The sequence below is a fragment of the Lissotriton helveticus genome, chromosome 5_1 (genome assembly GCF_964261635.1).
Source record: "Lissotriton helveticus chromosome 5_1, aLisHel1.1, whole genome shotgun sequence".
In the NCBI taxonomy this organism is placed as follows: Eukaryota; Metazoa; Chordata; class Amphibia; order Caudata; family Salamandridae; genus Lissotriton; species Lissotriton helveticus.
Window position 1 is genome coordinate 1,776,242,564 of NC_136065.1, and position 27,052 is coordinate 1,776,269,615.

Sequence of the window (27,052 nt, forward strand, 5' to 3'; positions counted from 1 at the left end):
TAGCCCTTAAAGTTTTCCTCAACTGTAAACCGCTCTTTATGGCCAACTGAATCTACTCTTTAACTAATCTGTTAAAGTGTTCTACTTGACCATTGCCCTGGGGATGATAATTAGGCACCCTTTTGTGTAGAATACACAACTCCTTAAAAAACTGTACATTTTCATGCTTACAAATTGTGAGCCATTGTCAGATATAAGTTCTTCTGGTAACCCTTCAAATAAAAAATGTAATCCAAAAATTTAATTACCGGTAAGGATATAACCTTCTCTACAATTTTCACCTCTGGCCATTTGGTAAAATAGTCCACCGCTACTATAGCATACACATCCTTACCAGGGTAGCATTCCAAATGGCCCCGATATATCAATCCCTAATCTTTGCAAAGGACCTTGGGCATGTTCAATAGGAGTGACATCAACAGCTAATGGCTTGGCCGACTTGTCACTTTTCGCACAGGGACTGCACTCCCTTACCCATTTATCAATCATACCATCTATGCCAAGCTACCAGTAGAATTCACGTTCGCCACCTCGCAGTAGTAGACATACCTATATGACTTTCATGAGCCAACTTAAAAATGGATTCTCTTAACTTCCGTGGACGAACAACTTTATCACCTCTCATGACTATACCATCAGAAAACATCAATTCCTCCTCGACCTAAAAAGATTATGGCACCTCACCACTCAATTTTCTCACTTCTGGCCAACCCTTACTCAACAGGTTAGAACTTCTTTTAAAATGCAGTCAACTTGCATGGCTTCCTTCTACCTTTCTTCAGATATAGTTTTAGTCGCATTCTCACTTACACACCAGTTATTACCATCATTCAGGGTGTGTGCCACATCACATTCACCACCTTCGCGTTGACTCCATCCTCAACTGGCAACCGTGAAATACAATTGGCATGTACACTGGCATGCCCAGGAACATATTACACCAATTCGGCAGTCAACCTTGCTAACTGAGCTGTTAATATTCTACCGCCACCAGCAGCCAGCATACTGATCAACGGCTCATGGTCAGTTCTCAGAACTAACTTTGTCCCCTACAAGAACTGATAAAAATTTTGTACTGCCCATGTACAAGCTAACACTTTTTTCTCTATAGTGGTGTAGTGAATGAGCCACTTTAGGGGTCTGATGATCTTTGATGACCCTCGATCACCACCATTGTGTACTGATTTTAGTGTGCTATGTTACATTAGCCTTCATGTAGGATGGTCTTGCATTACAATAATCTTGCCAAAGAATAGAAGGTGTGGGATGTCGAGGTGCAGAGTTTTTGGTGATGGTGCACACATGTGCTCCATAGTGGATACTGAGGGATTAAGTGCATAGTGTTATGTGAGTTAGGTGAATTATGACTTTAGCCTATTGGCTTTGACAGGGTATAATATCATTCTGCTTTCCAAGTAGTAGAGGCCTATGCTTGAGCAACTCCATATTCTAAACTGCAGCCATCTTCTGAGCCTCTGTAGGTGAGAGGTGATATTTGAGATTACATGTGTTGTTCACCGGCAGTGAACCAGAGCAGACCAGTTCTTATCAGGAGGAATGTGCCTTCTTCGCATTGGTGCCAGAACAGAAGCTTGGCCAGCTGCTGTTGGGTGCTTGGTGTGGAAAAGTACAGGAATCTTGTGAGAAAGGTAGGCGGGTTCTTCCAGAAGCTTCGATAGAGGATAGAGTTCTATATTAGAGAAAGGGGGTCCGAGAGATGCTCAGATTCAGAGAGTTTCTGAGAGGCAGAGAGAGAGAGTTTCTGAGAGGCAGAGAGCTGAGAGCTGGAGAGATGCTGAGATGCTGGTCTGGTGTTTTGGCGGCCTGCTAATACATCACGGTGCAGACGTGTGTGTGCCACAGAGAGTCCGGAACCAACCAGTGAGGGAAAGAGAGACGGACCCTTCTTCAGATGACAAGACGCCTAAGATTATGGTGAGGTGTTCGATGTATATCTAACTTTATCTAACTATGCTTTTATTTTCAGGCTCTATGTATATCTATGATTGCTGCTAATGTTTACTGTGATGTTTAGTTATTTCTTTCTTTTGTCATCCTATTATTATGTAATAAAGAAACCCTAGAGCATATCATTTGTTGGTATTCCTTGTGAGGGAAGGTTGAGACCCCTTTTTTACCAAGTACTTACAGAGGGATGGGCGATTCCCCTCTAATGGGTAATTGTTGATACGGAAGGGAAAGTGCCTCCTATCAGGGATGTCTAAATTACATTGCTAGGAGGAGCATGCGCTGTGTACCCTCTTAGATTAGGTGTTGTGAATTTCTGCGTACCATCTTAGATTGGGAGGTGTTGTGACTTGTTATTTGCGAGCTCCTCAGCAATGGTCTTATATGTTGTCAGTGTTTATTCCTTTCTTGGGTAAGTATTGTGAAATGTGGTGTCTTTCTGTAACCTGAGAAAGGGTGTGGTAAGTAATGACCTGGTGACTGACAGAAGCACCAAAACATACAGAGAAACGCGTCATTACAATTGGCGTAGTCGGTTGCAGGATATGAACGTTGATTTTAAAAGGGGAAAATATTGTTGTTTTTTTTGCAATTGAAAGCAGACTCTCAGATATCAGTTGATTTATTTGCATGGGGATAGCCCATATGGTTTTCTGGCTCAGGAGTGAGCTAATTGTGTTGGGTCGAAGGAGAATTGCGGTGTGTTTAAATGTGTTTTGTATAAAAGGCTTGTGAATAGCTTTTTACGTTAGGCAGAAAGGGCGGGATCCCTTTACAGTGTTCAGTAAAAAGAAATGCATTTAAAATGTGCGCAGCTGCAACGTGAATGTACCATCTCAGAATATAACCCTGAAAGGTGGGATGATATTTCAGGCAGAGATAGTGGGGTTATTTTTAATGTGTTGTTTAACGTGCAGCCACAATTTGAGCATTTGCCAAAAGAGCTGAAGGAAATGTTAATTGATGCCCAGTGTGAAAATATTCCTTTGACAACAGACTTAAACGTGCATGATTTACATGTGAAAAATGTTACAGAAAATCTAGTCAGGTTGCCAATTGCACAGGCTGTTTTAATTAATTCTTCCGAAGAGAGTTTTCAGTCAGATAAGAAGACCCGTGTTTTAGAATTAAGCACCAGTGGTGGAAATAAATCAGTCCTAACAGTGCACGATACATTTTGCTTTAAAAGAAAAATGCAAGCATATGAGTTTGAAAGTGTACAACAGCGAATTGAGTATGACTGGCTACTTCCAGGTTTTAAAAATTTATTTTGTGATTTTACCCAAAAGCAAAGTGCCCATTTTAGCAATTCAGATGCTGAACAAATGCCCTTGACTGTGTGCTTTGGCACACTAAAAGATACTGGACAAAACAGCGTCAGAGGAAATGTGATTTGCTTATGGGAGGTCGCACTAGTAGTAAAATGGCCCATATAGACAGAATAGCAGTTGGGTAGGATTTCACAGAAGCAGGGTTGGTGACCCCAACAATTAATGTTTAAAATGATTTTATGTAGCTGGTGCGCAAATGTGATAATTCTTTGCCCATGATAGTTGACTGTTACAAATTAAACAAACATAGACCTTCTTTGACTGATGCTACCCCAGATAGTACAGAAATGTAATGTGATGTTGTTATGCAACTTTTTAAGGTTGTCAATGTTTTATACCTGGTAGTTTAAATTTGCTTGAATTAGCTAAACAGAAGAGCAGATCATTTAGAAATAGAACCCAGGATTTTAATGGGAGTCAACAGAGGTTGGGTCTGTTTTTGTGGATTAGACGAAAGTAAGGGTTTTTTGACATCATGCTGTTCCATTTAAGAATGGAAAATTCCACAGCTTTTGGGTTGGTAACGGCTGGAAACTAACATGCCTTGACCTTGAGGAGATAACATGCATTCCACGGAGCCTCCTATTCCCCGGGCTCTTTGTAAGGGAGGGGGGGCGATCGCAGGGGCAGTCTCTTCTCTGTTTGTTATGTTTGGCGAGCACCCAAATTGTGTCCATGGAAGAGCTCTGTGTAAAGACTTTAAAGCTTCCTTTAATTGGAAAGATAGGGAGGCTTGCACAAAGGTGCAGGCTTCATCACCATCATGCCCCATCCCTATGAGGAGGTAGGCAGAGCAGACAGAAATTGGCAGCGACTCAATTTTAGATCGCGGAGAGCTGCAGGGAAAGGAGGGGTTGCGAGGAAGAGAGAAGCCCGTCTCCTGCGTGTTATGGTTGATACTGAGCCAGCTCTGGGACGGGGACATCTCTGGAAGGGAGGGGTATGTTAGCAAGGAGTGAGAAGAGCGTACAGTTGACTGCCCCAGCCCTTCTGGCTGTGTAAGAAAAAATTAAATTTTGCCCAAATAAACTTAGAGAATATAATGCAGGTAGCATTCTTAAGCTATTCCCCAGATTTAGAGGAGAGCTTTGCAGACGGAAATTAAAATATTGAACTTTGAGAGATGTAAAAAGAAAATTATGTGCTTTTGAATTGAAGTTTTTTGCAAGACATGTGATACTTGTTTATCTTTTCAGGTTGCTGGGATGGGCTGCGAGTGATTCCTTGCCCCGCCCCACCCTGTTTGTTTTTTTGTCTTTTTTATTTTTATGTTATTATGTTAGTTTATTTTTTTTTTTTGAAATTGGAAGTCTCCCAAGCCTGGAGCCAGACCGGAGCGGACGGTGATGTCCTGTGGCTGACGGCAGACCGGAGCTGATGATCTATGGAGAACCATATCTGATGGGTTCTTCCTTGCCGAGGGGATACTGAGGAAGTTGCATGCCAGAGAGCTGTCATCTACATTGATGGACTGCTTCTTTCTAAGCGAAGAAGGGATCGGCAGTGTTCTGCAATTGGAACTGTCCTCTTCGAGTGAGGCTGACTTTAAAAGAATGAGAGCTGTGTCTTTCGCACAGGAGAACTGCTTGTGCACCCTGACAAGTGACAGTGGTGTTTTTTGTTTTGCTTTTTTCACAGAAAAGAACACTTTTTTTCTCATAGAGACACTGTGCTGCACTTGGAGTAGATATTTTCTGAGCTACAGTTGGCTGCCTTGGCAGTAGAATTTGCAGTTTCATTATTAGAGGTTCAAATGACACAAGCTAAATTGTTTTGGGATATTTTACCTGAGTTATGAGGTTTCAAAAAACAAAAAGAGAAAACCAGTTAATTATGATCTGCTTTGAATTCAATGTTTTTGAGTAGTCACTTTAACGCAAGAGTTATTGCTTATGTTTTTGATTCTGTGGTGCAGTTTTTACTCTTTCAAATATGGCCTACAGTCTTGAATGTTTCACTCTGAATATTTAGTTTTTTTAAGGTTTTGCCTTTAATGAGATATGTGATATTTCACTGTCAATCGGATCTTCAGTTGGATTTTATTCAGTTGCTGGTTATTATGCATTGATACTGCTTTTACAGTTACCAGATATAGTGCCCCAATGATAGTTTTGTTTTTCAGTCATGATATTCAGTTGCTTGGTACTTTGCAATGATGCCACTTTTGCAGTTAATAGATGCAGTCATAGCTGTGCCTTTAGTTCGGTGATTTTATTTTTGATATATGTGAATGGTGATGTTCAAGGGTCAAGGGGTGCAATGTAGTGAATGAGCCACTTTAGGGGTCTGATGATCTTTGATGACCCTCGATCACCACCATTGTGTACTGATTTTAGTGTGCTATGTTACTTTAGCCTTCATGTAGGATGGTCTTGCATTACAATAATCTTGCCAAAGAATAGAAGGTGTGGGATGTCGAGGTGCAGAGTTATTGGTGATGGTGCACACATGTGCTTCATAGTGGATACTGAGGGATTAAGTGCATAGTGTTATGTGAGTTAGGTGAATTATGACTTTAGCCTATTGGCTTTGACAGGGTATAATATCATTCTGCTTTCCAAGTAGTAGAGGCCTATGCTTGAGCAACTCCATATTCTAAACTGCAGCCATCTTCTGAGCCTCTGTAGGTGAGAGGTGATATTTGAGATTACATGTGTTGTTCACCGGCAGTGAACCAGAGCAGACCAGTACTTATCAGGAGGAATGTGCCTTCTTCACATTGGCGCCAGAACAGAAGCTTGGCCAGCTGCTGTTGGGTGCTTGGTGTGGAAAAGTACAGGAATCTTGTGAGAAAGGTAGGCGGGTTCTTCCAGAAGCTTCGATAGAGGATAGAGTTCTATATTAGAGAAAGGGGGTCCGAGAGATGCTCAGATTCAGAGAGTTTCTGAGAGGCAGAGAGAGAGAGTTTATGAGAGGCAGAGAGCTGAGATGCTGAGAGCTGGAGAGATGCTGGTCTGGTGTTTTGGCGGTCTGCTGATACATCACGGTGCAGACGTGCAGACGTGTGTGTGCCACAGAGAGTCCGGAACCAACCAGTGAGGGAAAGAGAGACGGACCCTTCTTCAGATGACAAGACGCCTAAGATTATGGTGAGGTGTTCGATGTATAATTAACTTTATCTAACTATGCTTTTATTTTCAGGCTCTATGTATATCTATGATTGCTGCTAATGTTTACTGTGATGTTTAGTTATTTCTTTCTTTTGTCATCCTATTATTATGTAATAAAGAAACCCTAGAGCATATCATTTGTTGGTATTCCTTGTGAGGGAAGGTTGAGACCCCTTTTTTACCAAGTACTTACAGAGGGATGGGCGATTCCCCTCTAATGGGTAATTGTTGATACGGAAGGGAAAGTGCCTCCTATCAGGGATGTCTAAATTACATTGCTAGGAGGAGCATGCGCTGTGTACCCTCTTAGATTAGGTGTTGTGAATTTCTGCGTACCATCTTAGATTGGGAGGTGTTGTGACTTTTTGTTATTTGCGAGCTCCTCAGCAATGGTCTTATATGTTGTCAGTGTTTATTCCTTTCTTGGGTAAGTATTGTGAAATGTGGTGTCTTTCTGTAACCTGAGAAAGGGTGTGGTAAGTAATGACCTGGTGACTGACAGAAGCACCAAACATACAGAGAAACACGTCATTACAAGTGGCATAATTGCACTCCGCACCATGCGACATCCTGGAGGCATAAGATACCACCCATTCACCTAATCTGTCCCTCTGCCGAGTACTGCCCCTGGTCCAACACTACTAGTGTCCACTGATACAATACATTATATTCCAATCACATATGATTTCAGAAATGGTGCTCCAACAATCTTCTTTTAAGTTCAAAACTGTTCTGTTGGTTATGGCACCACATATACTTAGACTTTTTCTTAAGCAATTGCCGCAAAGGATGCACTAGTAGAATAGTAATGTCCCATAATATTCTGTTAACCCCAAAAAGGACAATAGCTGATCCTTTGTGACAGGCGCAGGAGCATTCAAAATGCTCTCCGTTTAGGTATGTTTAGGTCTAATGCCCTCCTTTGAAATTTCATGGCCCAAATACTCCACCTTGTCCTGCCTGAATTTGTATTTGGTGAATTTTAATGTAAGACCTTTGTCTTGCAGTCTTTTCAACACATCCACTAAATTCTATCATCTTCATAACTTGTTTTCCCAAAAATCAAAATATCATCTTGGAAGTCAATGGCCCCCCAACGCCTTCTAACACATTTTTCATCAACCGTTGGAACACGGAGGCTGAACTGGCCAACCCAAAAGGCATACGTAAATATTGGAACATACCCTCCGGTGTAACAAATACTGTGAAATGTTTAGAATCTTCATGCAATTCCACCTGGTAGTAAGCGCTTGCTAAATCCACTGTGGAAAAAACTGAAGCATCCGCTAAAATGGATATTAGCTCATGTATGTTAAGAAGAGGGTGTTTGTCAATCCAAATTTCCTTATTAAAACTGCATAAATCCAAACACAAATGTAGGTCCTCAGTCCCCTTAAGAGACAACACAATGGGAGATACCCAAGAAGAAGACTCTATGGGTTCAATTATGTATATTTCAACCAGATCACTCAGCATCACCGTACGTTTGTCTTGGTAGGCTAATGGCACATTCCTTAATTTGTGCCTCGCCGGTATTGTCTCTCATTATGATTTTGGGTTTAAAATCAGCATATTTTTCTAACCTTCCTTGAAAAAAAGCTGGGAACGATTTCCTTATTTCTTTGACATATTCATCATCAGCTGCAATTACATACACTGGTGGACATGCATTGGGATCCCTCTTGTTGATGAGGCCTCCCTAGAATAGGTTCACCCTATGTTGCCACAAACACCTTCTCCCTTGTTCTCCTTACTTCAAATTCCAAATCCACCCAAAAACACCCTTGCAAATCAATTTTGTGGCCTGAGTAACTCCTGGGCTGAATGTCGGGTGTAAACAGTTTATTCTCACCCCACAAGTCCTTTAACAGAGACTTTCCGATAATATATACCAGGCACATGAATCTAACTATCTAGTTACCATCCATAGTTAACGTACATCTAGGAAAACTCTTACATTTAGTATCACTCACACATAAAATGGAATTGAACTCAGCTGCTTCAATCTCATCAGAAGTAATGCAATTAACTCTTTGAGAAGATCCGTACACCTTGCCAAAATGTCCCTTTTTTTGCACTTGACACATACTTTATCCAATGCAGGGCAACGCTTAAAGTTCCCTACATGGTAAGAACTTCCACACTTCTACCAAGTGATACCACTTCTTTTACCATAATATTTAGAATCAATGTTTTTAGGTTCAGCATCTTTCTTGACCGGAGTCATCAAGTTTTTCTTGGGAATCATCTGAGTTTTCGCCATGGAAACTTCAGCACTAGTATCTTGGATTCTGACACGCTGGCCTCTAATTTCTTTTACAAACTTCTCGGACTGTTCAATTCCTCTTGTGATATTAACAACTGGACTTAACGAGGATTCTGTACCAAGCAATAATCTTTCTTGGATCTTTTTACTCTTTGTCTTCATCATTATTTGGTCCCTGAAGACTTGTTCATAGGTTATTGCTTCAAAAGTGCAAGATCCTGCCAACGTCCGTAACACAGATACGTAATCTTCAATTGATTCCTCTTCCTTTTGTGCACATGAATAAAACTTGAATCTTTCCATCGCAGTATCAATCTTCCTTCCAAACTGGATGCCATTTTTTTATGGTTTGGTCAAAACCATTGATATCCCCCACACCTTCTCCTCCTAAACAATGCTTAAATAACAAGTTTCCTTTTTGCTGAGCAATCTTCAACCTCTAACATGTCCACATAAGCCAGAAACATAGGATACCATAATTCTCACTCCATCTTTGGTTCTACAACAGCCTGCAAAAAATGTAGCGGAGCTGTAATATTGACCATTTTTAATATAGAAGAGGAGAGAATCAACCAAAGAAATCACAATATCATAGATGTGCTAATCATCCAAAACATTAAATACCAATAGTTGTGGTTGAATAATTTCAAGAGTGCCTGTCATTGTAAATAAATGTAAATGTAGTGCTTATATAGCGCACGTCTCACCCCCGAAGGGGTCTCAAGGTGCTGTACACATACCGCTGTGGAACCCTTCCTGGCCTTTCCCTGTGAAGTGCCCACTCCTGGGCACCCCCAAGGTGAAGCCAAGCATCCTAGCGCTGTTGGGGCCGTTGTGGAGATTAAGCAAGCTATTGCCCAGAGTTGCAGAGTGGGACCCATGCTTAGAATAGGCACCGAGGCAAGAATTATCAGGTCCGGAGAAATTGAGCCCAAGACACGCCGAGGCGGGAATTGAACCCTGGTCCGGGCCAGACCTCTGCATCAGGGTCTGCCGATCTAAACAATGAGCCACACTTCTCCACTGTGAGTACAGGCATTTCACTAAAATACTAACAACACAGTAATTGTGTAATTTCAGGTGTGCAGGTCACTGTAAATGCAGGCGTTTTTTCCCACTTTTCAATTGTGACCTTATCACTGGTGCAACCAACTTCCCAATTCCTAAAGCAAAAAGTTATGAGAAGCAGCGTTTTAAAGACTGTAAAACAAGTGTGCTTGTCACTGTAGTTGCAGGCCACTCAATACCGTTCCAGATCTGGGCCAAAAATCTAGCCCAATCCAAAATGGCCACCCAATCATGTGATGCAACGTGATTTCGACAACACTCAACTTCTCTCTTCACCATCTCAGCGCGTGCTGCACCGACCTCCTCAGTGCCTTATATGAAGAATGAAATTTGTCCATGGGAACACTCACGGGCTACAGAGCAATCACTGGAGAATCGCTGAAGTTGCCACAGCACCGCGACCCACAGCGATGACCGTTAGCGTAGCTGAGAAAGCCGGCCTCTTGCCTGGTCAAATGTGAGTACTGCCTTCCATGCTTCTTCCCACTTGTTCACCAGTTTGTGTAGCAAAGGAGACTACATAATGCGGGGTCTTCCAAGTAGAGTTTAATGATGCAAAAGGAAGGCAGCTTAACATCCATACGCTGCTGGCTTTTTCTCTGTCACCACCCACTTCTCTACCGAAGCCTTGTTAACCCAAATTCCAAGACTCAGCCGCCTCTCAACATTCTGTACAAGATTAGACCACTAAAATGGGTACTGATTTTCTCCACTGTACTTGATGCTGTTTTCAAATGCAAAATCATCAAAAAACAGTTTTGACAAAAAAAGCCATAAAATTAGAACCATGGCCCCCAATTGCTTCTGGAGTGTCAGAATGTTTAATCTCAATACGCTAATTTTCTTTAAGGGTTTCCAGAGTGTGAAATACCTAAAGAGCATTTGAAGAAACTAAAAAAGTCTCACCGAAATGATTCACAGCAGAGCTGAAGAAGAGTTCCTAAACATAATGACAAGAGTTTGAATGTTTAAAATATTTAAAGGCTTCGGAATGCGCTAGCCCAAGTTTCATTGACACAGATAATGGGCATGCAGGTGTGCTGAGGACGAGATTAATTAAACATGGAAGTGATGATACCTGTTCATCACGGTTTCAAGTTTCAACCATTTTCCTACTTACAGATTACGACAGCAACGGACTCACAAACCAAATGTAAGAACAAATAAATGCAATATATTTCTCAACATTGGGCGGCTGAATTTAGCATCCTATCCACAAATGATGGTTAAAGAAAACAAGGAAAGTAGCTCAACTGGTCGCCTTTCAAATGGCTGTAATGGATAGATGCCTTTGGAAAGTCACTGAGGCTGCGTAATAGCTTGAGTGTCGACCCTGCAAAAGAAGAACCTAGTACATATCATGATACAGCCTTCAGGGTACCATCCAACTGGCAAACAACACTTACAGAGAATTTTGTTAAGTTACGACTGCAATATACGAGCAAAAAGTGTAAATAGAGAGGAATAACTTGGTAGGTTTAAAGCCTGCTTCAACCCATCCATCAAGCCTATTCCACTAGATGAAATAAACATTAATGATTTCTTGTTTAAAAAAACACACCACATATTTCTGATACTTATTCTCTAAGCATTGTATATTTGTCTTCAGATGCTGAATACTTATATTAAACCATTTACGAGTAAAAGCAAGGCACATAAAATGTATGGTTTAAGTTATTTTTTTTTTTTTTAAGTAGAAATAAATGAACAATGTTGAACAATGTAAGGCTTTGATTTTCGCTAACAGAACAATCCAAGGTCAACCGTTTTAGTGCAGCTGGTTGTGCTGGATAGCCCCTGAGAAGTGCTAGTGTGCTGCTGCTGGACGTACCAGGAGCTTTCTTCTGGGTTGTCAAACTCTTGAAAGGGCTCAACATCACAAAGTTCAAAAGAAAAACAATTGTTGTGCTTTTCAGAATGACATGTATCTTGGACTCAGAATTCAGCATGGTACCCAAAGGCACTTCTTTTTAATACCAGCAGGTTAGTCACTGTGAATATTCAATTGAAGTTGAGTGCCCCAATGTCATGAGATGCGCCACTCAATGCTGGCATTGACAATGCTTTTCTACGTCACACTTCACCAGGTTAAGCAACTCCACATTTTTGATTCCTGGGTGTGCAGCGGAGGTGTTTTCTTCAAACATGAGTAATCATGTCCTAACGAAATAAAGCACAGCGCACATTGTTTGCAACACAAGTCATTGAGGCAGTACTATTTTAGTATACAGGCTGTGCAAAGCTATGCCTGAGGAGCTCTTCGGCTGATGGTCTCTGTTTAGCTTCTACAAAAATCAGCTTTATGAAGTCTCTACAGTAGTCTGATGTGTTCGGAGGAAGCTGGGGAATGGTCGGCTGTGTGGCGATTTTGAAAATGGCAGCCATGGCTTCATATTCTGCCCAGGGTGGTTTCTCAGTCAGCATCTCAACAACAGTGCAACCCAGGCTCCTGAGAAGTATTTAAAAAGTATGATTAAAGTTACTTCAAAACAAATAATGAATTAATAACAAGATAAGCATGTCTTTATTTCATTAGAAAGACTGCACGTTCAGAAGAAAAAAAGCTTACACTTTCTACAAATTTACGACCAGTAAATTTCTTATGTTGTCACACGCATACAATAATTACATAATCAAATGTATTCATAAATTGCATAAAGGTAGGTGGGTATAATAAACTGGCCACAAAACTCATTGCTCAGGACAGGAAACCATTTGGGAAATACATTTGTTGTTCTGCCGTGCAGGGAGGTTTATTTTAGCCTCGAGTTGATTTGATAAGTGAAAGGTACAGAACGGCGTTTCAGTGACAATGCGCACTGGGGATATAGGTACATGTCTTCTGGCCATTTGTATGCTGATATAAAGATAAAATATGCTAAAAAATTCTCCAATCTCTAAGACACATTATACGTTATTCATAATACTACAGAATATGGTCATTATTGTCCAGTGGAATACACACAATTACATGAGAGAATAAGCCCACATTTTGAGCAAAACAGACTAAGTCCAGCAGCAAGAAAAACTCTACAGCAAATATATGTGTTCATATAGAAAGTACGACCTAGTTATATGTGAATCATTATGATTCTTAATATGCCGAGTAAAGCTAAAGAGGATGCCGACATTAATGACAATCTCTCTGACAATTTTCCCTCAACTTTTTGAAACTTCCATCAATGATGACCCACGTATTATGAACAACGGTGACTCGTGTCTGTTAATTCTCTTAGATCTATCCACGGCCTTTGACATGACTATGATCTTTAAATTTGCTCATTAAAACAATGCATTGGTGTTGCAACTGGTTCTTCCTGGTTGGCTGAGGGGGTGCCCAAGCCAGGCAGAACCTACCACTCCTGTCAGGGTTAAGTGATTACACTCACTGTATAACCTGCACTCACCCATGGGTAGCTTGGCACTAAGGAGTCAGGCTTATTTAAGAGGCAATGTGTAAAGTATTGGCACAGCACTCTCACACAATAAATATGAGAGTCTCAAAAGAGACTACACATGTGATGTATGTAAATAAAGATTGTATTCAACACACATTAATTAAAACAACATAAACATCTTGTATTTCTGGACATAAATCACAAATGAAAATATTACTAGCAGTACTAGACCCAACAGTGTTAAAACACATAGGTAATATACACGTTTGGGAAAAATCCTATTTTACCCTAGCAGCCTTGTGCAGTGCGATTCGCAGTCAGAACTGGGCCCACACTGGCAAAAAAGTACAATTCAAATCCACACACTACTAGGGTGCACCCCAGGTCACAACAATATCAGCAATGTGTAAACACAGGAATTTAAAACACTTCTCAGCAGCACCGTGGTACAAGGTTGCATGACAAAAACCAATGTCTATGCGAAATATTCGTTAGGTAATGAAACAAACCAGTAAAACAACACCGCTGCGCGGTGCAAACATTGTCAAGCTGTTCTCATGCAGCTTACTTTCCCACACTCACACAGTATTGTAACGTTGTTCAAATGATATAGGCAAGTCAGCACTGTAATGTGGTGAAAACGATATACGGCAGATCAGTTGACAATATGAATGTGGACCCAGTGACACAATCCCTGCTACACCCCTCAGTTAACCCCCACTACTCTTCCCGCAGATCAGAGTAAAAAAAAAAACACCCTAAACTCTTCCGGTTTAAGGCTGGAGTCACACTTAATGAGGGGCCCACGGGAGAAGGCTGGAGTAACAACTATCAGTGTGGCAACAGTCGACAAATGAGGTGTTGGCGACCGCTCAGGAAACTTACCAACCACTCAGGTAGTTCACCCACTTTATATGGAACAGAAAAAGGACTAGAGGCTGTCCCAGTTCAATCAAGAGGTCCCTCAATTAGCCTTCCCATACCAGCTCAGTTCTACAAAGGAGGGTCACGCAGTCTCTCGAAGTGTTCATCAACCTAGTCACATACTCCGATCACCCAGGCCCGATGCGGGCGATACTACCTGGCAACACTAAGTAATCGGGACAGGTGAGGAGATGGCAGTTGATTCGCCTCACTGAGGGCGAGACGGGGGTCCAGCTTTCCCAGCGCACCAAGGTAAGTGATGCACAAAGTCTGGTGCACGTTGATCCGAGTTGCACCAGACAATCTGGTCACAATGAACTACAAGTCCGGTTCTCAGAGCCTCCCTGGAAATAATGTTGTAGAGAAAGCAGGAGTGTGATCCATATACCAAGTCGGGATTGGGGTTAAAAGGTTTATATAGATACAGTATCCCAACAGGTAAAACTTAGAAAGACAATTGTTAAGGTATGCACAAAGCATTACATGAGCAAGTAAATAAGGAGACAATTATTCCAAAGATTTGTATGCAAAAATTACTTATATATTTGGTTCAAAGCAGGGAGAGAAAGGGCAAGTTAGAATACTTAGAGCAGCATGAATTTTCAAAAGTTTTTGAAATGACAACCGAAAGTATACTTGGTGCTCAATTATATACAAGTGATGGCTGGCGACGCAAGTGAAGGGGTGGAACAGCGTGAGTGGCGCAATGTGAGCAAAGTGCAAATATTATACAGTGGGTGGCTCAGTGTGTGACATATTTAAGGTGACTTCAAAATCACAAATCACAATTCCGTAGAGCCACACTGGATATTGCGCCTCAATTGGTACTGTGGGGTCGACGACGTTTCGGTCCCTGATCAATTGGGACCATCTTCAGGACAGGGTTGTCTCATTTTCAATGCTGTGGGTCAAAAGGGAACAATGAGGGTTGTGATGAGGAGGGAAAGAAAAAGACAACCGGGAAAATAGGGAGGGGGAGCCGGGCTGGAAGGTGCACAGACTCGGGCAGGTAGGAAGAGAGCTGTGTAACGAGCTCGAAAGGTGAGAGCGGAGGGGATAGATACAGGTAGCAGGGTGGAAGGTAAGTACCTGGGCTAATCCGAACGCAGGGCAGGAATCAATCCAGCGAGGAATCTCGAGGCAGTGACTTGCGTGTCTGGGAGGTCCAATCTACGGAGGGGGATAACGATTGGAAGGGGGACGTGACTGAGGGAGGGGCAAAGGTGGTGCAGGAATGGGAGGGGCAAGGAGCTAGAATGACGAGTGGTGAGCGTGTTGATATGAATTTAAAGCAACACAGCAATGAAATGTACAAATTACATGACTCATACAGCGATAAATTACAGTGTGGTAATGAGCATCTGGTGCGGGTGAAAAGAATGAAACAGTGGAATAATTGAAAGGGATACGCTGAGAGCAAGATCGTACCTGTAAACAAGATAACCAATCATACAATACACATATACCACATTGGCAAACTGAGCGATATAGTACCATCTGGTAAGAAGCGCCTAATCCGGGCTAAAAGGGTGTGAGAAAGGAGTATGTGTTAAGCACTCTCCGAGATAGTAGATGGGAGTAAATATCATACAGTGGACATCAATCCATAAGTCAGAATGAGTCCAGTTCCCTCAGTGAGTAAACAGAGAGATATGTACTGGAACAGCATCCCTAGAAAGTCATTCATCAACAGGATAGCTAATAAAACTGTAGACCCATCGGCCGAGTGAGAGGAGGTACGGAGCGCCCAGGAGCGTCCAGCCCGGTTCTGACCTCCTCGGAATGATTTCAGCCGGCTGCCGTGTTTTCTTCCACTGATTGGAGTTTCTGAGCGGATTGCGGAGGGCTGAGCTGGTGACGCTCTCTGGAGAAGCCGAGTTGGGCCGTTTTTCTGTGTTGGTGTGCCGGTTTTGCTGCCAGTACCGGTGGCAGCGGAGCCTGTCTCGTGCGGCCGAGGGGATGACTGCTTTGGAGTAAGGCGGGCGGAGCAGAGGAGTTTGCTGGATCCGGCAGCTGCTTCTTGCATTTGACTGACGGGCTGCAGGTGCGGCTTTGCGGCTTTGCTGCTGGATTCTAAGGGCTGAGGCTGAGAAGGAAGGAGTCGAGGTTCGTTCCGGACCTAGGCAGCGGTTTCTCTGCATTCCTTTGAGTGACTGACGGCCTAGCATACAGTTTACAGGTGCGGTGTCGCTAGTGCTTTTCTTCCAGCAGCATTGTGAAAAACCGTCTGGGAAAACATTCATTTACTTACTCTGCAGCTGGGCAGCAGTGGGGAGAAACATTCAAAACCAGAGCCCCAATTATTTTGGAAGTACTGGTGCTGTACTGTGGCCTAACAATTCGGAGCATCTCTGTGAGGGGGGAAATATATACATATAACACTTTTTAAAGCAATTTCCATAGCTTGACAACACAAACCTGTGGGGGCATTATCTTGCTGTTGCTTTTCCCGGCGGGGGACATCCTCTCTTCATACCCCCCCTCAGCCGCCGCAAGTCTCCTCCGCGACCGCCGAGCGAGGGGGGGCAAACGGGCCCTAATCAGACGCCAAGAACTACCCTACCCAGGCGCCATAGCGGCTCGACACGCCGCACACGGACATCGCCAGGAGGCGCATTAAAGGCACTCCAGCCCCCGCGTCGCGGGACCGTGCCGGGCTAAGCCCGGGCAAAGGGCGGGCCCTCTAAGGCCCTCACAGGCCAGAGGAGGTCGGGTCGGGCTACGCCACTTGAACTGTCGACTGGATCAGGTATTGAGATCCTTTTTACATTTTGTCTTGCTCAGTATTGCCTCTTCTTGTTTCTGCGGGGGACCGTGTACCAAATATGTCTCTTTGGGAGGAGCTTAACGCTTTGTGTGGCACCAAATACGTACCGGATGCTTCACCCCCCTCAAGCATTTCAATCGTGGGCGAAAAATCTGACTATGTAAGTGGTACTCCGCGGGCCCTACCCTCACCCCTAAACAAAGACTTAATTGAGCCCAATCCTCTGTCTCGGGGTTTCACAACTAAAAGGAAGCATGATGGGGCAAATGCTAATGAGAATCCACTGAAAACTAATAAGTTATACACCAGCTCCACAACATCCCCCTCTAATCTAATCACATCAATGGCGGATTTGGATCCGGTCACAACAGATGACCCTGTCTCGACCATCCATTTGACTTTGTTGGCTCAGCTCGAGCAATTGTTTCTATCGGTTATATCACCTCTGGTTACAAAACTTAACGACTTGGGGGAAAGGCTGTCTACCATTGAGATAGAAATGAAAAGGAAACCCTCACCAACCAAGAAACTGGTAACACCCGTTCATTCTAATCTGCCCACTACCCGTCAAGTCCAGGTCATCCATTCACAAGAATGTCCAAACCAACATACCTCCACTCCCGCTTAACTTACCTACTGCAACAGGTCCTAAAGTGGCACTGAAACCATTGTTAACCAACTATACAGTGACCAGAGCAGATCCAGTAAGAACGCCACACATCAACCTACCCCCTGATGCTGCCCCATACGTGACTGTCCTCTCCGGGGTTCCCCCACTTAGACAGGGAAAACATGAAACATACCAGGAGCTGCTAAACAAAGCTATTTTCTGGCTACAGGACAAAAGACCTTTACCACCAGATTTAGATGGTGGAATCCTGAGTGTCAGGAGGGTGGGGTGGATAGGTACGTTGCCCAAAAACACCTCTGGAGACCTTGTTTTAATTAAATTTAAGAATAAGAACACCACCCCATACTTACGATCCTACCTGCCTAACGAAGGAGACTGGCCTATCTGCATTTGTGACTTGCATGATTTTTACCCAAGTATCTCACCCAACCCGTTGCCCAGATTAATAACAAAGAGACACAACCCCTGAGGAAGGGGACCCTATACATCCAGCGCCACTAACCATCTAGCTTTTAACAGATCTTATCAAAGGTGTACAAATCGTATTTCCTTATAACACATTTTTCCTTTTTTTCCTAAACATTAGCTATTTTGTGGCACTGTATGTATGACCCGCATTTTACCTAGAGCTGTTATGAAATGTCCTACATTGATTAGCTGTTTTGTTATATCCATTTAATCCTATTTTAGCTGTTGAAATTAATTTTTGTAATGAAATGTTAAGGTATTTATTTTTGTATTGTTGTTGCTTTTATGATTTTAAACCAAAAATCGAATAAAGCTAATCTGAGACCAACGCTTAATGAGTGCTAATAATAACCCACTTACACGTATAGTAAATGCATGGACATTGACATAAGAGTGGTTTCAGAAGTTCAGCATATCCAGTGGCAAGTGCAGTGTCTCAATGTGAGTTAAGTAAGCGCTAAATTCGATAAGTACATTACAGAAAGAAGGGGCAGAACAGGGAATGCTGGGGAAGCGGGGAAGGCACTAAATGTCATAGGAAAACCAGAGTATGTCTGAGACAGAGGAATTTAACAACAGGAATTACGTAGTGACGATATTGTTCCACTCATCTAAAGTGTTCAAACCTGATGAGACAGAGTCACACAAGGTCATCCATTTACATTCAGCCTTATTCAAAAGGGTTTTCATGTCACCTCCCCGTAAGGGAAGTGTAGGTTTTTCAATGACTTGCCACTTGAGGTCCGTGTCACAGTGTCCTTGCTCGTGAAAATGCGGGACAAGTGGTGCCGTTGCTACTTTGCACTTGATCCTGCTTTTATGTTGGATGATCCTTTGTTTGATCATCTGCGTGGTTTGTCCTATGTAGACCAGATCGCAAGGGCATTTTATCGTATAGATCACATTTTGTGTTCTGCAATTGGTGTGACTCTTCAGTTTGTAGGTTCGTTCCATGTAAATGAAGTCCTTGGTATTAAATGTCAATTCACAAACGCTGCAATTTTGGCACTTGTAGTGTCCGATAACTGGGTTCAGACCCCAGGCTGCAGTGATGCTGTGTCTTTTAATGGGGGGTTGATGCCATGTGATGGCGTGGACCAAGTGACTAGCGATATTGCGGCCGCGTTGGTATGAGAACAATGGTGGGTTTTGAAATGGTTCGTGAGCCCGAAGGATAGGCCAGTTTCTCTTGATGATTTTGCTGACTGTGTTGCTGTCAGGACTGAACTTAGATACAAAAGGGATCCTCGCCATTTGTTTCTTTGGTTGGGGGGTAAGAAGATTGTCCCTATGGCAGTACCATGCCCTTTTTCTGGCCTGTGTTACCAGGCGTCGTGGGTAGCCTCTGAGGAGCAACTTCTTGGTGAGTATTTCGGCTTCCTTGAAGTAATGTTTGCACCATTTACAATTCCGTCGGATGCGCTAAAATTGTCCATATGGAAGTCCATCTCGCAGGCCTCGTGGATGGTAACTTGAATATTCCAATAAGGTGTTTTTCTCCGTGGGTTTCCGATAGAGCTTGGTCCCAAGTTTACCTTCTTCTGCATGGATGGTCACATCCAGGAATGGGAGGTCATTGCTTTTATACTCACTAGTAAATCTGAGATGATCCTGGGCCTGATTGAGCCATGTGACAAAGGAGGTCAAGGTGGTGGAATCTCCCGTCCAGATGAGCAAGATGTCATCTATGTAGCGTCTCCACAAATTTACCTGTGGATAGTAGGGATTCATGGGTGTAAGGATGACAGTTCTTTCAAGGTTGTGTACAAACAAAATCACAAAGTTGGGAGCGAAGCAAGCGCCCATTGAGACGCCTTTTATCTGCAAATAAAAAGTGTTTTGATATAGAAAATAATTGTTTTGAAGGGCAATACGTAGAAGGGCCATGATGAATTCGGTGGGTAATTTGGTTGGCTGGGGTCTGGAAAGGAGCAATGTCTGTATAACCCGCAGTCCCTCATCGTGTGGAATATTTGTGTAGAGGGATTCGATGTCCATGCTGGCCAGTGGTTGGGTAGGATCATCAAATGGTTGGTCCTCTATGGTGTTTATGAGGTCCATTGTGTCACGGATAAAGGTGTCCGTGATGGGGGCAAATTCTTTGATGACAGAATTGATAAATTTGCCCAATGGTTCCAAGATGGACCCGCACCCTGATACTATTGGGCGGCCAGGTGGATTCAATTGGTCCTTGTGGATTTTCGGGAGGACATACAAGACAGGAGTCCGTGGGATAGGGTTGTTCAGATACTCGAATTCTTTTTTGGTGATGATGTCTGAGTCTCTAGCTTCAATGGTGACCATTAATATCTTGGATCTGATATCTTCAAGGGGGTCTTTAGAAAGTGGTCTGTAGTGGTTGTGGTTGGACAGTTGTCTCTGCATCTCTTGGTCATATTTATTAAGTCCCATGACCACGATTCCACCCCCTTTGTCAGCCGGTTTGATGACGAGTTCGGCGTTATTTTTCAATGAGAGAAGCGCCTGTTTCTCAATCATGGGGAGATTGTAAGGTGTGAAATGAGGTTGTGTTTTTAAATTCATGAACTCTTTCATCACCAGGTGTTCGAAACTGAGGATCTCAGGAGGCATCGAGTGTGATGGTGGGTTAAACGTGGAGGGTGGGCGGAAAGGGGACACTGTGAGATTCGCAGTCGGGTTTGTCAAGGAAGAATTGTTTTAATCTGATACGTCTGAAGAATTTTAAAAGATTAGCTTGAAGTTCCAAGAAATCAGTTCTTTCAGTCGGAACAAATGTGAGGCCCCTGGACAAGAAGGAGGTTTCTTCATTACTTAGAGTGTGGTCTGAAAGATTGAAAATAGTTATGGATAAATCAGTGGTATCCGATGGTTCATTCATGTTTATTGCGGTGGCCCCCATTGATAATATCCGTTGTGGGTTTGACGATCTCCCGCGAATGTTGGTTGATATTGTCGACTTCTTGCGGGGCGTTTTTGGGGTGGAGGTTGGCTGGGTCCGCGACCACGTCCTAAAAAACCAGAAGGCAGTAGTGGTTGTGGTCTGTTGCTGATTCTGGAAGTACTTTGACCTTCTCCAGAGTCAGATTCCTCTGCAGAGGTATTGGAGGAGTCAGAGAATGTAATGCGCTGGTTATTGCGATAACGTCCCCAGTTGCGTGGTCTGGCAGGGGTGTAAGGAGTGTTATAGAATTCGTCACCCAGATAGGGGTATGTCTGCTCTACTTTATAGAACTTAATGTCTTTTTGGATTTTATTGATCTTTTTATTAAGTTCAAAGGTGTTAAAAGTAGCAATGGTCGAGTTAATTTTTTCTATTAGGTTCTTTGCGTCTGTAAGAGAGGTATCCGCAAGAATCAATTTTTCTAGTTCTGCAATTTCTTCTAGCTCAAGGCGGCTGTGTTCGATGGCGGTGTCTATACCATGGACCATCCAATGACAGGAACAGGTGGTAGCTAGGTGGCTAAAGCTAGTTTTGAATTTGGGATCTGTCGTGAAAATTGCTGGGGTGTTACGGATTTGGAGCCCTACCGGGACAACCCCTGATCTCAAATAATCTGGAAGTATGCGTGCATGCAAATCTGTCCTGATCTGTTTTTTCTTTAGGTGTTCGAGTTTTTCAAGTAATGCGCGGGAAGTGTTGGGTGTAGAAGAGGAAGCGGGTAGGGAGGGTGGTCCAGACAAGAGTGATGCACCGACCATCAAGGATTGGATGTACTCTTCTAAGTAAGTTAAAGTCTCCTTAGACATCGTATGTGTTCCAGGAGGTAACACAAAGATGGGATCAATTTACTAGGATCCAGAAGTGAGTACCACGAGGGTACGGACTCTTGCAGCTATGCAGCTCCTCACAATCTTGTAGAGAAAACAGGAGTGTGACCCATATACCAAGTCGGGATTGGGGTTCAAAGGTTTATATAGATACAGTATCCCAACAGGCAAAACTTAGAAAGACAATTGTTAAGGTATGCACAAAGCATTACATGAGCAAGTAAATAAGGAGACAATTATTCCAAAGATTTGTATGCAAAAATTACTTATATATTTGGTTCAAAGCAGGGAGAGAAAGGGCAAGTTAGAATACTTAGAGTAGCATGAATTTTCAAAAGTTTTTGAAATTACAACCGAAAGTATACTTGGTGCTCAATTATATACAAGTGATGGCTGGCGACGCAAGTGAAGGGGTGGAACAGCGTGAGCGGCGCAATGTGAGCAAAGTGCAAATATTATACAGTGGGTGGCTCAGTGTGTGACATATTTAAGGTGACTTCAAAATTACAAATCACAATTCCGTAGAGCCACACTGGATATTGCGCCTCAATTGGCACTGTGGGGTCGACGACGTTTCGGTCCCTGATCAATTGGGACCATCTTCAGGACGGGGTTGTCTCATTTTCAATGCTGTGGGGCAAAAGGGAACAATGAGGGTTGTGATGAGGAACCTTCCACCCTGCTACCTGTATCTATCCCCTCCGCTCACACCTTTCGAGCTCGTTACACAGCTCTCTTCCTACCTGCCCGCCACCCCTGTAGTGTAGTTCCTATATTCCCAATAGGCTCTGCGCATTGGAATAATATAAACAGCAGTGTAGACGTAGGACTGAGGTCGACTAGGTCTCTACTGACTATATTAGACTTAATTAGTTTTGCCAGCTAGGTCAGAGGTCACTAGAAACTTTCTCGAATAAACAAGGAGGAGTTTAACTTCCCTGGATAGACAAGAAGGGATTAGCTTCTGACAACCATAAAACATGACAACTTTGCTCCCTCAGAATAAGAGTGTATCTCTAGAGTCGTGTGAAAACAATAGACAGCTATTTTACTCAGTCAATCGTGCATACTTAGTTTCACCAGAGTGCAGAGAATAGAGAGACGGGCGTTTTCAATAAAAGGTGTTATTTATTGAGCAGTCTTCTTTCTCATGCAAGAGAAATGAATTGCCACAATTGCAATACTTAGCATAAAGTAAAGTGCGTACAGTAAAAGGAGTATTATAAAATAATACTGTAAAAGCATTGATATGGTTTCATAGCCATATGATACTTTAAAATGGATAAAATATATACATACATATATACATTGACTAACGTACTTAACTGGTGCTTCTAAATATGCCTACCCCGGTGTACCTGACCTAAGCCTAATACGTGAGAAGGAGTAAGTAGCAGTTTAAGTTAAAGTTGGTTTTGCCAAGAATCTGAATCAAGAATTCTCTTTAAGGGTTTAGTCAGCTCCGTACCTGGGTAATAGAAAGCAGGAGGTCTGGTATCTCTTTCTCAGGACTCGATATCCCAGCAACCCTCAAGGGCGGCTGGAAACACCGGAGCTGGATTTCTCGGTTGGAGAAAAGACAGCGTCTCTCTCAGTGCGTCAAAAGGGAGGGGCGGCGTCCGTGGGCTCTCGCATCAGCTGGGCTCTCGGGCAAGTAGATAGTCGCTCTGCTCCAAACCACCGTGTGTTTGCTTAAGACAACGTTGGTATATTTATACCTGAAAGGTGCCGGGTTTGACGTAAGGTTGGACATAAGACGTCACCAAGAACTAAGAGTTCTTTCTGACTCTAGGAGTTCTTGTGCAAATCAAAACAAGAGCAGGGGGATTTCCCAGGCTGCTGGAGGCTTGGTTTGTTTAAAGAACGCGTTGTACTTTCTAGGAGTCTAGAGGAGTAGCCATGCTGTATTTGGACTGCATGGGTTGTTACTAAATATGGATATGATTCTTATGCCTTTATAAGGATATTATTTATTATAACCACACAAGGGCATAAATCAGGAATATCGAATTAGGGTCCTAGATAGAATTACAACACCCACTCCACGATCTAATGTCCCTCATTACTTAAAACTAAGCAATAGTAAACATATAATGGTGCATGTGTTTTCCAACCCACCCCAAAATACATAATTCGCATTTGAAATGGTATATGGCAAATACACGAAAATGAGTATTGGTACTGTACGCTTTTCAAGCAGTGGTATCATTCAGTAAAAAAAACATATATATCAGCTGAATGAATTGCGAAAATTTACACATGAAATGGCTCTTAATATAGAAGAGAAGGTCGAGACCATTCCATCACATAATAATATAAATGCTGTACATGTTCTAGAGGCTGAGGTAAAATATTGTCTCTAGAGTTCCTAAAATAGAAGCTCTGTTCTCTAAGAATAGTTTTACTGTAAGCAGAGTACATGTGCCAGAAAAAGGTAAATATTTTGGAATTGAGAAAAAAATAATTTCGCTCTGAAGGGGAAAAATAGTTCCAATTGTTTTCAGTAGCTTTTGTAAACGCTGTGTGCTTGTTGCTTAAAAAGTTATTCTTTCTGTTCAGGGGAGAACATCATTTCAGACAGACTCGCAAAAAATTGGTCTACGACATCAGGTGAAAGTTCGACCAAGTTTGAAAATGCCGAAACAGTGCAGTCGTGAGAATGATTGCTATCATCGATGTCAGGATCAGCAATGCTCACTGAAGGTTGTACCTGTGTGATGCTGCTCTCATCTCGTACTCCACTGCCACATACTCGTAGTGGTGAAGTCTCAACGAATGCCGTCCTCAGAATAGGTAGCCGCTGGGGACAACACGATGCATGAGCCGTTACAGGACCTAGCAAGGTATCTGTATCCATTGGTACTGCTGATGGTAGTGTAAGACAGACGTCCAACACGCATTCTTCTCCACATAGCATACATCGAAGCACAGGTAAGATGCAATTTTGCCAGATAGGTCTGAATGAAAGAAACCAGGTCATATTCAGATCTCTTAGCCGGGCTAATCCAAGGACTTTAGTTATGCGGTCCGGATAGCGTATAGCTAGGATTGTTTCTTCCATCATTGCTGGAGTCTTGTCTGCGACTTGGCTTGCCATATCGGAGCAGAAGAATCAAAAATAAAATTCCTGCCACTCGTCCCAAAAGTAGAGGTAGGCCGCCAAAGACAGAATGGACAAAATTGGGGAAGATGGCCAGAACTGTTTCAAAGGGTGTTAACAGTCCCGAAAAAATTGTCTTAAATATATGTGCGATGGCACTGGTATCTGACATGTTTAGGATTTGGCTTAGCATTTCTACGAAATGCGCGGGGCAATTTGTTGATAAAAGGGTATGTATCTCTGCCGTTGTCCTTGCGACTTGCAGATCATACGTTTCCTTGGACGAGGTCAAAGGCACAGTTGTCTGTAAAAGAATAGACTTCATTCTGCTTAAAGTATCAATTCGAATAGAAGAGATATTCAAACGAGGCCATATTGCCGCCTCCATATCTGGAGTGCTGTTTGGATACAATACTTGCATACAGCAAGTGACCATGGAACTCACGCTTACGAGATAGGCTTTCCCTGGCACCATGCCACAACAGCTGTGGTCATTTATTAGAATATAGCTCCCATTAGAAAGCTGTCTAAAGAATGGCTCTATCTGTGTTGCAGGAGTGCCGTGCAGGTGACATGAAAGGTTATTCGAAGACCCTTCGCAGGCTCCATGCAAGTTAATACCTTGATACAGAAGTGTACCGCTTAGTGATCGTTTACAATTTTTACCACTAAGAAATACCTCCTTTTTCTTTTTACTGTAACATGTGTATGTGTAAGGTAATTTCCATGTTGACTTGATGTACCCTTTACCCAACCTTTCATACTGGCCCGCTGGTATATATTCTTAGCAATATTTAAACTGGAAAGTTTTTTTTTTTTTGTCCTCATCTCCACCATGGTTGTAATCTGACGAGCTTCTGAAACAGGGTAGAAAGACACATAGTGGTGCTGACATGCTAACTCAGTCAAAAACTGGTGAGGGTACAGCCGGTTCGTGAAATTGCCAAGACCCTAAAGCTATGTCATTCACCCTGCCGATCTTACCCCCAGTTGTTTGTTCGACAGATACTAAGCATAAGCCAGTTACCATTATTGCTCATATCAACCTGTGCGCCCAGCAGGGAAGGCAAGATTGTTTAGCAGAGAAAGTATATCATGGCTTCGTAATCATCGGACGTTGGGGGGAAAAAAAACACACAAAAAACCAAAAACAAAAAAACCCCGCACCACTAGTGAGACCAATCGAGTAGATGCCAAAAAGCTCTTTTTTCTGGTTTCCCCACCCTGGCAAGATCTAATTTTGATATCTGTAGCATTGAGGTGTACAGTCATGTGAAGAGGGAGGAGATGCCTCTTTCCACCGCTTACAGATTTCTCTGCGGGCCACCAAGATGGAATAAAATAAGAGGTTATTGGCAGAGCTTCGTTTCTGGTCTACAACACCGAAGATTACTAGTCGAAGATCAATAACCACTGTAAAACCGGTGGAAGATGTAAGTATCTTGCCAATTAGATCACATAAAGACCTCAGGTGAGGGCAGTCATAAAACATGTGTGCATCAGAGGCTGCCACTAGACCACAGCGAGCACATGCCACCGAGCCCCCTGTTGAAAATTTGGACAACCTCTGAGGGGAATAGTAGGCCCTGTGAAGGGTGAAAATGTGGTTCCTACGGAGCCAGGCTGGTTTAACTAGTTCCCACAAGACTTTGCAAGACATTAGCCATAGATCGTTCAAGTTCAGGGATGGCATCAAGGAACCCCACAGTAGTTCTGGAAGATGGAATTCCCCATCAATCTCTTCCAAGATTAAATTATACCATAGGGAAACTTCCTTAGGTGCTGTTGGTTTGTCGAGCAAGAGGGATTCCAGTTGACTGCCTCCTCCTAAGGGTGTGTTATAACGATGAGGGGCTCTGGCTGACTGCGCTTGGGCCCAACTTGAGATTTGCAGATACTTCAATCTAGAAAAGTTTGGGCCCACCTTGCTTGCTAGATGTTCCCAGGAAAGCGTGGTCCCTCCCACAAACAGGTCACCCCATGTTGAGATTCCGGCGTCTTTTAGTGGAATTACCAGTATATCATTTGTACAGCCTGGAGCAGCATGAAGATCCCATATAGGAGATCTATTTGAATAATTACCTAGTTTGGTAGCAGCTCTAAGGTTGTACCATGTTCTTGCTAGGCCCTGCAGCACCTTTAATTTGATCTTTTTGAAAAATTTGGGGTCACCAAACTTAAAAAGGAAACCAGACTGTCCCACTCCTTCACCCTGTAATAATGCTGTAAACATCAACCCTATGCCTTGGTCTGATGGGATTTTTAACAACA

At 42.9% G+C, this 27,052-nt stretch overlaps 1 protein-coding gene across 7 annotated transcripts in view; it reads right to left on the reverse strand.

Annotated features, from left to right (window-relative positions):
- MAP3K3 (mitogen-activated protein kinase kinase kinase 3) overlaps nucleotides 1-27,052 on the reverse strand; it is a 2,022,699-nt gene that overhangs the window by 237,911 nt on the left and 1,757,736 nt on the right. For 5 of the 7 annotated variants that reach the window (XM_078645061.1, XM_078645065.1, XM_078645062.1 and 2 more), the window contains one exon: nucleotides 11,324-12,192. The exons of the other annotated variants lie outside the window; for them this stretch is intronic. In XM_078645061.1, coding sequence (XP_078501187.1) covers nucleotides 12,161-12,192 — 32 coding nt within the window. In that variant the 3' untranslated portion in view covers nucleotides 11,324-12,160. Of the gene's footprint in view, nucleotides 1-11,323; nucleotides 12,193-27,052 lie in introns of those variants that run through there. 7 annotated transcript variants of the gene reach the window in all.